Raw genomic sequence first — 15,584 nt, 5'->3', positions numbered from 1 at the left:
CCCCCGACCCCGGACCTCCTGCCCTCACTGTGCACCTGTCAGACACACTCAGGCTTCCCACGGCAACACACCGTGAGTGTGTGTGTGTGTGTGTGTGTGTGTGTGTGTGTGTTTACAGTTGTCAGGGTGCTGAACCCACAGCAATCACACGATGGATCTGACAAATGCAAAAAGATGGAGAGAGATGCAGGAATTGGATTTAGGAAGTGTGTGTGTGTGTGTGTGTGTGTGTGTGTGTGTGTGTGTGTGTGTGTGTGTGTGTGTGTGTGTGTGTGTGTGTGTGTGTGTGTGTGCGTGTGTGCGTGTGTGCGTGTGTGCGTGTGTGTGTGTGTGTGTGTGTGTGTGTGTGTGTCGAGGAGACGGTCTGGGGTGTGAATCCCAGCTCGGTCTCGCCTATGTGGGGAATGCGGACTGCGGCTGTCCCCATGGGAACCGCTGACCTGCGGGGTTGCCATGGTTTCCAAACCTCTGTTGACAAGTGTTCACCTTTTTCAATCTCGCCACCTGACGATGATGTCATCATGTCTGTATCCAACATGAGGCACGAGGGATCTTTTGCATAATTAATAACAAAATATATATTTTTCTATATGTTGATGTTAACAGAAATGCAGATGTGTCAGTTTTCTTCAGATGTAATATTAATGTAAAACAAATAATAACAACATGGCCTTAATATAACCTTAAATAAGTATTTAATTCCAGATTCATAATAATTAGTTGGCGTTTGTTTCTTCTCTATGAATGGAAGCCTTTGTCTTCTATCCTCTGATTTTACTGTCTCCTACTTCCTCCCTCTACCTTTATGTGTGTGTGTGTGTGTGTGTGTGTGTGTGTGTGTGTGTGTGGGGGGGGTGGGGTGTACTTCCATTATCTGTTTATGTGTTTATGAGTTTCCGTACTTTGCTTGTGTGCTGCATTTTTCTGTCTTTTATCTCACTTCTTGTGAATGGTGAACCTGGCACACACACACACACACACACACACACACACACACACACACACACACACACACACACACACACACACGGGCACCTGAGTCATTATTTAAAGAGCTGAGATGTTGGATGTTTGTCTTGGCTCATGTCTTTAGGACACGGCCGACAGGCGGAGGTCGATCTGGGAAACAGATAAGTGAGGCTGAAGAGATTAGAAAATGAATATATAATAATAATAATAATATTTACATGTAAATATAAAATAATGTGACTGTTTATACTAACATGGTGAGTCTCATTAAAGTTAATTTTCCTAGTCGTGCTTTGACTTGCTATATTGTTGGCTCACGTGGTAAAATGAGACACCTTGGAGGTGAACGGACCTCCTCGCCTGGCAGCTGTAAAAACATGCAACATTCTTAAAATGATAAAAAAAAAAAATTATCTTGGCTTTTCTACTATCTTGAGCTTTATAGACGGAGAAACCCCATAAATGTAACGTATGTTTTGGGGGCGAAAGACAAAGATTTGACCTCCGAGTGCCCCCTGACTTGAATACACAGACACACGGGTTGCTATGGCAACGGGACCTGTTGACGCACGTCTCTCTGTTTGCACAATCATTTATTTTTGATCACTGTGTAAACTCACTTATAGGGTCTTTTTTAACAAGCTTCTTTGCAGGACAGACAAGAGAGGATGACATCAAATATCTGATTTATCTGATAAAAACAACTAAATATTTAATTTACTAAAATGTTAGATGAGGAAAAGCACATTTGGAACCCTAAATCCGAAACATAAAACAGTTAAGCTGATAAAAATAAATAAAATACCTGGTTGTTAAAAATATATTGGTTATCAGTGCTTTGATTTCTGGCACATTAAACAGAATTTGTATAAATAATGTTATTTTGAAGAGAATTAAAGCGGACTCTTTCCCTCTCATGCCGTCGATCATATTTAGGGCCTTTTTTTATTTATTATTTTGAGGTTTTGGCAAAGTCATAATTTGGCAGACGGGCTGCATTCTCTGATCCCTGCTGATAGAGTCAACTGGCACAACGTCAAGTCAGGTGAAACAGTAAAACAACCCCTTCATTCCCTACGCTCAGCTAATCACTTCTCATAGGAAAATACACACTAATTATACTATATGATGTTTTTCCATTAAAGTATCCATTTTAAAGCATGATAAAACACTACATGTGCATGTTTTTGCACCAACAGAAGACTGTACATGTTGTTGTCCTGGTTACCTCTGGAACTACAGTGAAACGATAAACCACTTGTGGGCTGATCCCAGTACAGCTCTTATTAAAGACCTGTTTGTTCCAGGTCATTTTATTTCACTACACTTGAAAGGGGGACGGTTTAAAAAAAAGAAAGGAAAAAAAGCCCGAGCGTTTGAGCGTGAATGAGGGGATGGCTCTGTGTTTCTAGGTCACTGTGTGTCGCTGAAATGCACACCTCCGTTTCCACGGCGAGGGAGGGCGGAGCTCCAGCACACACCACGTTTGTATTTCATACATTCAAGAGTTCAGGTTCAGGATTAACAAGTATTTAACTACTTCCTGCTTCCTCTCACACTGCAGACATGTTGCTGCTGATGTTCTGGTTTCTGTTCTGTGAGCAGCTGGGACTGACATTCCTCATAGGTATTATAGGTTATCGCCATATTTCAACTAGTTTTATGACCTACAGAGTAACTAAGGTTGTTTCTGTACAGAGTTTATATCTGCAAAACTAATGGTGACGAGCCGGGCGTTGTGGGCCGAGAGCAAGACTTTTATCGGCATTCTGTAATATGACCTTTTTCAAGACATTTTCAAGACTTTTTTTCCCATATACTATACTATGACTTTTTTCATGACTTTTTTTCGACATACTATACTGTGACTTTTTTCATGACTTTTCTGACTTTTTTCATGACTTTTCATGACTTTTTCTGACTTTTACTGACTTTTATCATGACTTTTCATGACTTTTTTAATGAGTTTTCATGACTTTTTCTGACTTTTTTTCATGACTTTTCATGACTTTTTTCATGACTTTCCATGACTTTTTTTAATGAGTTTTCATGACTTTTTCTGACTTTTTTTCATGACTTTTCATGACTTTTTTCATGACTTTTTTTCATGACTTTTTTAATGAGTTTTCATGACTTTTTCTGACTTTTTTTCATGACTTTTTTCATGACTTTCCATGACTTTTTTCCTGACTTTTTTTCCTGACTTTTTTCATGACTTTTCATGACTTTTTTAATTAGTTTTCATGAATTTTTCATGACTTTTTCTGACTTTTTTTCATGACTTTTTTCAAGACATTTTCAAGACTTTTTTCAAGACTTTTTTCCCCATATACTATACTATGACTTTTTTCGACATACTATACTGTGACTTTTTTCAAGACTTTTTTCATTACTTTTCTGACTTTTTTCATGACTTTTCCTGACTTTTTTCATGACTTTTTTTCGACATACTATACTGTGACTTTTTTTCGTGACTTTTTTCATGACTTTTCTGACTATTTTCATGACTTTTCATGACTTTTTCTGACTTTTATCATGACTTTTCATGACTTTTTTAATGAGTTTTCATGACTTTTTCTGACTTTTTTTCATGACTTTTCCTATGACTTTTTTAGACATACTATACTGTGACTTTTTTCAAGACTTTTTTCATTACTTTTCTGACTTTTTTCATTACTTTTTTCATGACTTTTTTCATGACTTTTCATGACTTTTTTCATTACTTTTCATGACTTTTTCTGACTTTTTCTGACTTTTCATGACTTTTCATGACATTTTCTGACTTTTTTCATGACTTTTTCCCGACTTTTTTCATGACTTTTTTCACTACTTTTCATGCATTTTTCGAATGACTTTTCTGACTTTTTTTCATGACTTTTCATGATTTTTCCTGACTTTTTTCATTACTTTTCATGAGTTTTCCTGACTTTTTTTCCTGACTTTTTTTCCTGACTTTTCCTGACTTTTTTCATGACTTTTCATGACTTTTTTCATGACTTTTCATGACTTTTTTAATTAGTTTTCATGACTTTTTCATGACTTTTTCTGACTTTTTTTCATGACTTTTTTCAAGACATTTTCAAGACTTTTTTCAAGACTTTTTTCCCCATATACTATACTATGACTTTTTTCGACATACTATACTGTGACTTTTTTCAAGACTTTTCATGACTTTTTTTCATTCATTTTCTGACTTTTTTCATGACTTTTCATGACTTTTTCATGACTTTTCATGACTTTTTTAATGAGTTTTCATGACTTTTTCTAACTTTTTCTAACTTTTTTCATGACTTTTTTCATGACTTTTCATGACTTTTTTCATGACTTTTCATGACTTTTTTAATTAGTTTTCATGACTTTTTCATGACTTTTTCTGACTTTTTTTCATGACTTTTTTCAAGACATTTTCAAGACTTTTTTCAAGACTTTTTTCCCCATATACTATACTATGACTTTTTTCGACATACTATACTGTGACTTTTTTCAAGACTTTTCATGACTTTTTTTCATTCATTTTCGGACTTTTTTCATGACTTTTCATGACCTTTTCATGACTTTTCATGACTTTTTTAATGAGTTTTCATGACTTTTTCTAACTTTTTCTAACTTTTTTCATGACTTTTTTCATGACTTTTCATGACTTTTTTCATGACTTTTCATGACTTTTTTTCATTACTTTTTTCATTACTTTTCATGACTTCTTCTGACTTTTTTCATGACTTTTCTGACTTTTTTCATGACTTTTTCCCGACTTTTTTCACTACTTTTCATGCCTTTTTTTCATGACTTTTCATGATTTTTCCTGACTTTTTTCATTACTTTTCATGAGTTTTTCTGACTTTTTTCATTACTTTTTCTGACTTTTTTCAAGGCTTTTTCTGACTTTTTTCATGACTTTTTTCACTATTTTTCATGACTTTTTTCATGACTTTTCTGACTTTTTCATTACTTTTTATGACTTTTTTTCGACATGCTATTCTTTTACTTTTTTCAAGATTTTCTTTCAACGTGACTTTTTCAGGGAAAAGTCATGAAACGTCATGAAAAAGTCATAGTATAGCACGTCAAGAAAAAGTTTTGAAAAATGTAATTGTCTGTCAAAAAAAAAAAGTCAGTGTTGTATATCCAAAAATGTACGTACAAAAAAGTGTAATTTCTTTGTCATGCTATTTCATGAAAAATATTTATGGCATATGCTACTTCAGCATTTTAAAACACATTTTTATGGCATACTATGAATTCTTAGTGGCTTTTTTATGACGTACTATATCATGACATTTGTTATGGTTACTACACGATGACTCTAATTAAATTTTTTATGACAATTTTATGGCCTGCTATACAGTGAGTTTTTGATTTATTATGACACAGGCTACTGCCACATCTTCAAATAATAATGAAGTCCTCATTTCTCTCGAAACAAAAACACCATGACTGCTGTCTTTGTCGGATACAATGAACAAGACTATTCAGAGACATGAGCGTCCCTTTATGCACCAACAAAACAATGCATCAAGTGGGAAAGTACCACATTCTGGCATCTGGGGGCACAGTTTTCTATCTGTTTTGTAGATATGGAATGAAGATCATATTTCATCGCGATTCCTTCTGGCATTCTAATTGCTGCGCTGGTCGATATGTGAGCGCATGTGTCAAAAGGAATGAAAGGAAGCATCCTTTATTAGTCCTCAACTTGCAAGAAGAAAAAAATGCTCTGAACAAAAAGGAGTAACAATAACAAAAATAAATGTATTTAATTTCAGGGAAGACATTGTACAAGGCACAATCATGGTCTTGCTAAACTATTAAATATATACATAGATATTCCACTTACTTAAAGCTTTATATAATATATAACGATGTTTGAAACACTATTGTGATGAGAGCCGAGCTTGACAGCGTCTAACATACGCAGGATACAGTCAGAAATATGGCAGTATTACAGGACAGCCATTACAAGCCATGGGAAAGATAAAATAAGGATCTTTTCGTGCAGACGTTGGGTGGGAAACTACTGAAGTCAGAATAGAAAATATCTAATATTAAATCATCAGCACGTGTTGAGCAAAGAAATGCCGCAGGTAAATACAACTACATCGCTAATAAGAGAGGAGCTCGGGTCAGGAATCCCAAAACGTGAAGACGAGCCACGTTGAGCAGCAAACTAACACCGCTGAGGACAAACAGGCGGTCAGCACGAGCCACTGGAAGGAACATGGCCGCCTCAGGGTTTTCTGTTGTTTTTCAGACGTCGTTGGCACAGACTCAAAGGTTTTGATCCTTGACCAGTGTGACTGGGACGAAGGTGATTGTCAGGATGGCGGTTTTTTAGGTTTCCTCATTTTCTTGAGCTTCTCTTGTCTCACCGTCTCGCCCTCCAACGAGGACAGCTCAGATATCCTGGTGATGAAAGAGCGAGGGGCTCCGACCACCGGGTCCGGATAGGACTGGTCTGAGACCAGCAGGAGAGGGGATGAAATACTGTTAGTGTACGATATAAGGGGCATTTTCATGATGCTGGGTTTTATCTGCATCGCCCTGTTTAACCCCTAACCCTGAATCAAAATAGAAATGTAAAAAAAAGGGAAAAGAAAGAAGATTTGGTTCTTGAACAGGAGAGAAACTCACGTAAAACCCTGAAAACTCTCATTTTTTGTGTTTTTCATTATTATGAAGGAAAATCCATAAAACTGGCATGTTTGCTGCCAATAAACCGACATCACATATAACACCTGTGGAGGTTGAAAGTTGGATTCATGGGGCGTTTACACATAAGTTGTAAAATAAAATAAACATACTCAACGACTCACTCTTTTGATTGTCTTTAACATTCAGTAGGTTGTAGTTTGGATAATTCACCTTCGGCCTGCAGAGGAAAAAAGGGGAAAAGCAGAAGGAAAGGTGTGAGAAACAATTGAGAGAACTATTGATTGGCTTGTTCTCATTTATTTATAAGGACAAAATTACCTGCTGAGCTTGCAGTTCTCCACTGTGAAGGTGTTTCTGCCATTGAGAACTAAAGTGGGGGGGAAGAGGACGGCTGGAGTCGAGTTGAGTTCGTATCTCTCAGGGTAGCTGGAAGACAGAATTATAGTATGTATTATTAGTCCATATTTATATTCATCTTCAAGAAGACGAGCCTACTTCATGGGAAAAGATGCAGAAATTATCATGATCTCATCGGTTTGTGACAGACAAATAATGTGTGTCAAAATATTAATTGTGTCTGGCTACTTATTTCATATACGAGACGGTGACTCAATGTAATCGGTGCAGCTGCCTGCAGAGATGAGTATGCAGGGCTGAGTGATATTAATCCACAGTTACCCCAGGGTGAAAGGTCGCCCGGCGTGGCTGTGGGAAAGCTCCTTGGAGAGGCTGAAGGGGTGCAGGTTGCCAGGTCTGTGCACACGGTGGTCTCTCTGCAGCGGAGGAATCACGGTTCTGGTCCTCTCCAACCTCGCACCTTCAAATAATCACATTCAGTATGAACATCGAGTAAGAAGACAATAACGTTATGAAGGGATGCTTTAAATGGAAAATATCTGGCTTCTTATGTATGACGAGAGCTCCACCTACTGGCTGTCGGGTTACAAGACAGAAACAATAAAAAAATCCAGTGGAATTACTTTAAGTGGAAGAATATATGAAGAATCGTATATACTGTGAAGTGTAACGATAAGAAAGGCTACTCCCCTTTTCTGGTTCTTACACTGTTCGTCAAACACAAAGTGTCTCCCACAGACTTCCGTCCTCCGGTCGTTCATGTTTTCAGCTTCCAGTCTGCCATCTTTGAATGAGTGAGGAGAGCTACACAAGGATGGGAGAGATGAGAGACCGGACACAGGGATACTAGAAATGTGAATAATTACACACACACACACACACACACACACACACATATATATATATATATATATATATACAGTATATAAATAAATAAACATGTATATACATACATATATACATACTTATATACATACATACACACTATCCACACAAACATACATACACTAACACACACACATATATACACATATATACATACATACATAAATGTATACATAATCTATATATATATATATATAGTATATATATATACATAAACATGTATATACATACATAAATACACATATATATACATACATATATACATACATACACACTATCCACACACACATATATACACACATGCATACATATACACAGATACACACACGTGTATACACATATATATATACATATTACGTCATACATACATACACACACAGTATGTATGTATATAGGTGTATATATACAGACACATACATACATACATATATACACATACATACATATACACTTACATACAGAATGTGTATGTATACACACACATATATATATAAGTAATACATACAAATACACACGTACAAATCCTATATAACCTTATGTATAACGGTATAGCTGATAGAAACATGATGAAATGAAGCCTGGCCTCATGAAAACCAGCAGTTTGGTCAAAACGCTGACACATCTTACCCTTCCACTATGAATCCGCTAACGTAGGTCTGCCAGTCCCTGGACCCTGCAGGGACACGGACCGGGTTCAGACTCATGATCCGGCCTAGCAGCGTCCTGATAACACCCTGCAGACATGTGGATCATGCTTACTCACGGCTCCGAGGCTGCAGCAGGGGCAGTTTGGTCCTGGCGTAGTGGTTCTCTCTGCCGGGGGCTCGTCCTCGCCCCATCCCGAAGCTCCGGGACGCGGGCTCCCGGACGTTAGCCGCGGCGGGGCCGCGCTGCCGGCCGCAACCGGAGCGTCCCCGCGATGTCGAAGCCTCGGTGGCGGGCAGCGACGCGTTTACCTGGAAGGTCATCATGCTTTTTTGGGGGGGAGGGGGGGGGTGGGGCTGCACGGGACACTCAGCCTGGTCAGAGGGCGGATGTACGACACATCACGGCCATTAGGACGGTCAGTTCCCCCGAAGAAGAACGAGGCTAGGCGGCTGCGGCTCACCGGGGTAACGTAACCGAGTCGCTGCGTCACCATGGAAACAGGTGTCAGGAAACCGTTACTCGTCTCCAGTGGCGGCGCCAGAGTATTTTTTCTGGTTCAACTACGGTGGGGCTAACTCATACGGCGGTGGGGCTCAAATCAATGTCAGAATTTCAATGTGAATATATAACAACACCCAGTGGCGCTGCCAGCCGGAATCCAGTACGCACTGGGAGGACTTTCTTTGAAGGTGGAAAAAAAAATTGATGCTGCTGAACCGGGCCGGATGCAGCCGCATTTGAGAGGACGATCGCGCGTGTGTGCGCAATTACGCATAGCGTGTGTTGGCCCCTCTCCACTACACAATACAGCTCGGCTCTAGTCTCGTCACCTCTCTGCTGCTGAGCACTGTAAAATGTCTCTCTCCCCGGGCCGGCAGAGTTATCATACCGTACTGTGCGTGCGTGTCCAAGCGTGTGTGTGCGTGCGTGGAGTGCTCACAAGCGTGCGCTTGTGTTTAGGTCGGGGATGGAGGGCACAAAAAACTATTTGCACCGGGGCCTATCACCATGATATACACTACTGTTTCACTGATACTGAAATATTAGATTTTGTCTTAAAAAATTATTTTTCCATTTGTTGTTGTATTTGCCGTTTCTGTGCGTACATTGAAATTGAATCCTGGCGGCGGCGCTGACAACACCCTCCCACAGCTATAATCACGCACACAGTGAGAGAGAGAGACAGAGACAGCGAAACGTGAACAGTTACGTTAACAGCCGGGACCCGAGTGGTCATCTTCCCCTGCAGGTGTCAACGGTGCGTAGAGAGAGAGGGGGATGTGACATGTATCAAAGGATCTCCAGCCGGGATTCGAACCTGAGGCTGCTGCATATATGCAGACATGGGTAAATGGCATGCACTCTAACCACTCAACCACCTGCCTGCCATGAATAAGCCTTTTTATGACTGTTTTGGACTCACTACACTCAGATTTTGATTGACACGCGATATAGAAGCATATGTTAGGACTTTTACATCATTTTTACAACATTTTATGAATTTTGTCGATTTTTCACTTTTTTTATGACTTTTTTTTTCCCTGAAAAAGTTGACCATGGCTTTTTATGGCTGTTTTGGACTCACTACACTGAGACTTGGTGCATCAAGCGATATGAGCGATTTTTATGACTCTTTAACAATTTTAAATATTTTTTTATGAATATATTCTGACTGACTTTTTCGTGAATTTTCGACATGCTATAGCAAACTAGTAGCCTGCTGTCTCTGTGTCGAGCATACACTAAAAGCGGGCTCACATGAGTGACGTTGACGTACGGACAGTACAGTCTGTTAATGAACCCAGATCAGTGACAGTTGTCATCGCAGCGGCCTGAATGCCGTTACGACGTGACGTGGTGGTGCTGTTGAACTCCGCACTTTTCTTGGTTATTTTGTTGTTGTTTTTTTCTTGGTGGTTTTATGGTAGGGCTAACGGTAGGGCTGACACAATTCTTGATGGGGCTATAGCCCAACCAAGCCCCTCCCTGGCACCGCCACTGCTCGTCTCATTGGTTTAACTTTTCATTTTTATTTAACACAAAATTGTTCCATTTTAAGAAATCCTTCACATAAAAAAAAATTGTTATGTAGATGTAAATTTTATTTTTTTGTATACTGTCCACTTGCCATTTTATCAATAATGGGCTTTAGGAATATTTATTTTAATAAAAATACATTTTATGAAGTGAAGGGGAGGAGATACATTATGCTAATTACCAAATTAGCAGTATGACATGCACACTTAGGAATAAAAAAAGGGCACAAACACACATGACAAGAACAAGGAGTTTCTTTTCAAAGTTTTTATTGTACATTTTGAGTCTTTGAAAAACCTGAAAGAAGAGGAAAAAAACATGTCATTAACTGGTTCATCTTTAGGAACATAATTACCATATTGGATATAATTTTTATCATAACTTCCAGTTTTTTTAATATCAAGTAAAATGGCTTGAGATGTGGTTTCAGACAAAATTGGCTTAATTTCAGCTCGTTATCACCAGAGTCGATAAGATGGGGAAAAAAGATAATGCATCATTAACCACACCTAACAGGCCATTTCTACTTCCCCTCCTACATCTCAGCGTACCTGTTTAGTTCATCCTCCTGATCATTCTGTTGATCTGGTCCTCCCTGTTGCCGGCGTCTCCTCCCTCCACAAAGTGCGTGGTCTTCTTGTTCATGCCGCCGCGGGGAGACGACAGCTTGAAGGGCCACAGGAAGTTGTTGGCGGGCTTGAAGTTCTTTCCAACTGTGTAGATCTCGTGGATGAGGTCCTCCACACAGATGATGCCGTATTTGCCTGCGGATCAAAAAGCAGTGGGTTTTAACAAGTTGAACTGCTTTACCGTAAACAAGAAAAAAAAGCTCATACATTGTAACCTTGACCCAACGTTAAAAGGACTAAACTAGTCTGATGAGCGACGCTTCAACTAAAATAATGCTTCTTACTGTTCAAGTTACTGTTGGACTGTTATGTGGTTTCAGACATAACTGGCTAAAGTTTTCAGTTTTCTCACCACGGTCGATAAGACGGGGAAAAAAGTGTGCATCATTAACCACATATGGCACTACACCATCATCCAGCAGCAACTTATTAACTGTTTAGAAGCAATACACAACACCAACACTTCAATTAGACCATCTCATTTAAAATTAAATTCAGAGAGAAGGTTTTCCCTGCTCTTAACAAGAGAAATAATCTAGATCACTCCTTTAGATGCACCCATTTAGAGTACAATTTTGTTTTTAAACACAAATTACAACCACCTCACAGTTTTATGCCTCAGCCAACCATTCATGTTGCAGTTTACCTCCATGTCTGTCCAAATTCTTACTTTATTGTCCCATTCAAGGTTAATTTAACATCTCTTAACATGGCAACGCCATATTCTCTCATTAGGTAGACAGATATAGTTGTTTGCTGCCACTGTCATATATTCCTCCTTCAGGACATTTGAGTGAAAACATAAGGGGTTGTGACCAAAAACATTTTGTGAGGATGCAATGACCTTGATCACCAAATACTAACTCAAGCATATATTGTTTTCACTTAGATGGAACAGACAAACAATGTACAGCTGTCACTGTGGTTGGGAATAAAGGTGTGATGGTATAAAAAGAAGAAAAAGAATGAGGTTTCCATACCGAGGGCCTTCTCCACCAGAGCGTTGTCTGTGAGGGCAATGCGCTGTTTCCTCATTCTGCCGTGTCCACGTTTGTAGATGAGCTCACGCACAGACTTCAGGTTGGGGTATCTGAGGGCGAACCAAAGGTCATGGAAAGGGAATGAGATCAAATCTGAGTAGTGTGGTTTACAACATATGTGCATAAAAGGAATATTCTTCAAATATTAGTGAATTTAGAGCCCAAATTAATTGAACTGTATCCCTGCAACCAGCATCACGAATCAGGGAAATCACTGGAGTAGAATTGATCGTTTTACCTCACACTACATGGATAAATATAGATCATGAAATTACATGGTATTGGCATCATTTAAATGTCAACAAATCAACATTTTAATTGCAGTATGGGGAGTATGTCCACACCAACTGCACTCAACACACTCAGAGATTGAATATAATATTAATATCTAGAGATGAAAGCACTATTTCTTTAAAAAAAATCTGGTATTTTAATCTTTTACAGCACACATTAGTGTCAAAGCTTTTACTCAAACTATTGAAGCCTTTCACCTCCTGCAATTATGTTTGGAATAACATTGGGTATTCCAATATTTTAAATCAAACAACCCCTAACAGTAGCTTTAAATTGTTATATTCTAGATATGTCATTTTAAGTTCCCATGAAAAGGCTATCAGAGTACAATCCAAACCAAGAACTTCTGAGGAATTAACTCATTACCGTCTCATAACAGATGCTCAAATACTTCACACTGCGGTTACCATTATTATTATCATCATGGGATGTGGTTTCAGACAAACTGGCTTAGTTTCAGACAGCGTTTCACCACGGTCGATAAGATGGGGAAAAAAGTTCAGCATCATCAACCACATCCCAGAGACCAAGCACCAATAGTTACTACGAATACATAATTCCTGTACACGACTCCAACATCAGGTCTTACCCCCAGGCGATGTACGGCTCGGCGATCCTCAGCATGTTGATCGAAGCCTTGTTCAGCCTGACGAACACGCCGTTGAAGATCTGGCGCAGACGGAGAAGCTGCAGCACCTTGCGGACCTTGGGGCTGACGCCATTGATACTGGAAAACAATTCAAGCGCTGCAATTAGCATATAGCTTAGCAATCAGCACTCTCGTCAAGTCGAGTGATTGTGGTTTCAGAAATATTGGCTTATTTTAGAAAAGCTGAATCAGCATGGTCGATAAGTCGGGGAAAGAATTGTACATCATTAACCACACATTTAAAAAACAGCATTTGCAGACATTTACATGGATTCCTATATTGTGCACATTTTTGGGTATTACTGAATTAAAGTGCCGTCACACAGCATCCCAACTAAATATTTACCATCACTGGCTTGTAACAAGAAGCTCAGCTGCTTCGGCACGCTCTCATATACAACTAAAAGAACAGCATGCAACCTGGACCAAGCAATATCACAGCATAGCATGTGAGAATGGCCTTTTTTAACAGAGCCAGCGTGTGCATAATGATTGAATTAGATATAGAAATCCATGTAAATGTTGCTGGAAATGTTTTGTCTGACATTCAGGATGCTACCCACCCTCTGATCCTCACAACAAAGGCCAGTTTGGGCTCAGCTGGCACGTAGAAGTTCCCCACTTTGCGAGCGGTGCGGCCCAGACGGATCTCACGCCGGTACATCTGCCTGTACTCCTTGTGGTACTTCTCAGCCCGCTTGTAGATCAGCTTCCTGGTCACTTTGCGGGCCTGAGGAAACATTAAGCAGCAAGCACGTTCTCAGTGAAAAGAACCGACAAAAACACACACTTTCAAATAAGAGTGATGTGAAAAAAGCATGATGTGCACAAGCCTTTTCCAAACTCAAGCATTTCAATGTGCAGTCACATGCTTCTCCAGCACCTTACAGCTGTGGTAAACTACATTTTTGTATACAATACTCAGTATACTTATTATTGTGCTTGTTCATCACATTAAATGAGATGTATTTGTCCTACAACCAACATGATGATTATACCAAGAAAGTCTAAACAATTAACTTCATACTTTCTCCAAACAGATGTGTAAATACTTGATGTACTTTATTATCATGGGATGTGGTTTCAGACAAACTGGCTTAGTTTCAGACAGCGTTTCACCACGGTCGATAAGATGGGGAAAAAAGTTCAGCATCATCAACCACATCCCAGAGACCAAGTATTAATAGTTAGCAGTAAATATTAAATTCAGTACACGACTTGTGTACCAAGAAGAATGTCAAAATGCTGTTTTCAGGCACTTTTCAAACCTTGAAAACACTACACTAAAATTTAAGGGGTTTCAAGGATTTCCAGCACAAATATTTACCTTAAACACCAAAAAAAAATTACATTTTCAAAAAAATAAATAATTATTTAAAACCCTGAGATGCAAGAACGTGTCACTTTACCTTCTTCTCGGCCAGCATCTTCTTGATGCGCATGGCCTTCATGGTGGAAAAGGCCTTTCGCCTTTTCAAAAGGCTCTCAGGGACCGCCGGTACTTTTTTTCTGCAACAGAAACACAAACATCAGAATTAAATGAGAAACGGACAATGTGACGTATCCCTCACGTCGCTACCTAATAAAAACGAGACATCTCATCTCCCCCGGTGGATGCTAACTTGTTAGCATGTCGCCTACCGGCTCCCATACAGGTTATGCTACGTTCTCGCTGAACTCGACTATTAGCCGACATATTTTAGAAGCATTAACAGCAACATAAAACATGACGCCATGTTCAAGCTGTTGACTCGAAACCTATTATTTTAGCGCGTTAACGAGCTTCTTCTCCAGTGCATGGAGGCTAAGAGAGAGACAGCCATGTTGTACTGCTACGGCTATCACACAAGACCCCACATAAAGTGATCCCAACAACCATCAAAACCCCACAATCCGTTACAATACTGGTAGGATTATGTTCTGCGCAAACTGAATAATCCATCCAGGACGAAGAAATAACAAAGATGGCTATTTAAAACAGTGGATGTGTTTAGATTTTAACACAGGGGAAACACTCACTCTGCGTCCGCCATTGCGTCCACCGAGAAAGAGAAATTTTCTTTTGCGCATGTCCGCGTTAAAAGATTTAGGACCCCCGACTTGGCTGTCCTTCCAGGCGCCTGACTGGTAACGTGTACTACTTCTTCTTCTTCTTCTGATTCTTTTTATTAGCGGTTGGCAAACAACTTGTGGTATATTACCGCCACCTATCAAACTGGAGTGTGTCTGAATTAACTAGAGCTACATTCTAACAAATAAACCCGTAGATTTTAGGAACTGAAAAAACAATACTAAAACAAATGTTTACCAATTATGACCAATGTGTTATTGAGTCTTGTATGACCCAGTCTCAGATGTCTCTTCCGTATCTAATGTCTCTTGTTCCTAGAAATGAAAATGAGAATTAAATAGGCCTATCATTGTTAT

The 15,584-nt window shown here is 39.3% G+C and overlaps 2 protein-coding genes across 2 annotated transcripts; both read right to left on the bottom strand.

Moving 5' to 3' along the window:
- Positions 1-5,709: 5,709 nt before the first annotated feature.
- cUnh8orf89 (chromosome Un C8orf89 homolog) lies at positions 5,710-8,969 on the bottom strand. Its single transcript, XM_084034376.1, has 7 exons — positions 8,624-8,969; positions 8,488-8,533; positions 7,682-7,779; positions 7,297-7,435; positions 6,937-7,044; positions 6,780-6,835; positions 5,710-6,421 (listed from the first exon to the last, which is right to left on the bottom strand). The coding sequence occupies exons 1-7, from the start codon at positions 8,829-8,831 to the stop codon at positions 6,282-6,284; spliced, it is 795 nt and encodes a 264-aa protein (XP_083890502.1). The 5' UTR covers positions 8,832-8,969; the 3' UTR covers positions 5,710-6,281.
- A 1,828-nt stretch (positions 8,970-10,797) lies between these two features.
- Positions 10,798-15,255, bottom strand: rpl7 (ribosomal protein L7). Its single transcript, XM_084033606.1, has 7 exons — positions 15,177-15,255; positions 14,567-14,666; positions 13,721-13,887; positions 13,098-13,235; positions 12,155-12,264; positions 11,097-11,309; positions 10,798-10,842 (listed from the first exon to the last, which is right to left on the bottom strand). Exons 1-6 carry the CDS (start codon positions 15,188-15,190, stop codon positions 11,101-11,103), a joined length of 738 nt encoding a protein of 245 aa, XP_083889732.1. The 5' UTR covers positions 15,191-15,255; the 3' UTR covers positions 10,798-10,842; positions 11,097-11,100.
- Positions 15,256-15,584: the final 329 nt, after the last annotated feature.

This window comes from Eutrigla gurnardus (assembly GCF_963514095.1).
Source record: "Eutrigla gurnardus genome assembly, chromosome: 18".
NCBI classification, from domain to species: Eukaryota; Metazoa; Chordata; class Actinopteri; order Perciformes; family Triglidae; genus Eutrigla; species Eutrigla gurnardus.
The sequence above is the reverse complement of the archived record's forward strand: the minus strand, read 5'-3'. Positions and strand labels throughout refer to the sequence as shown.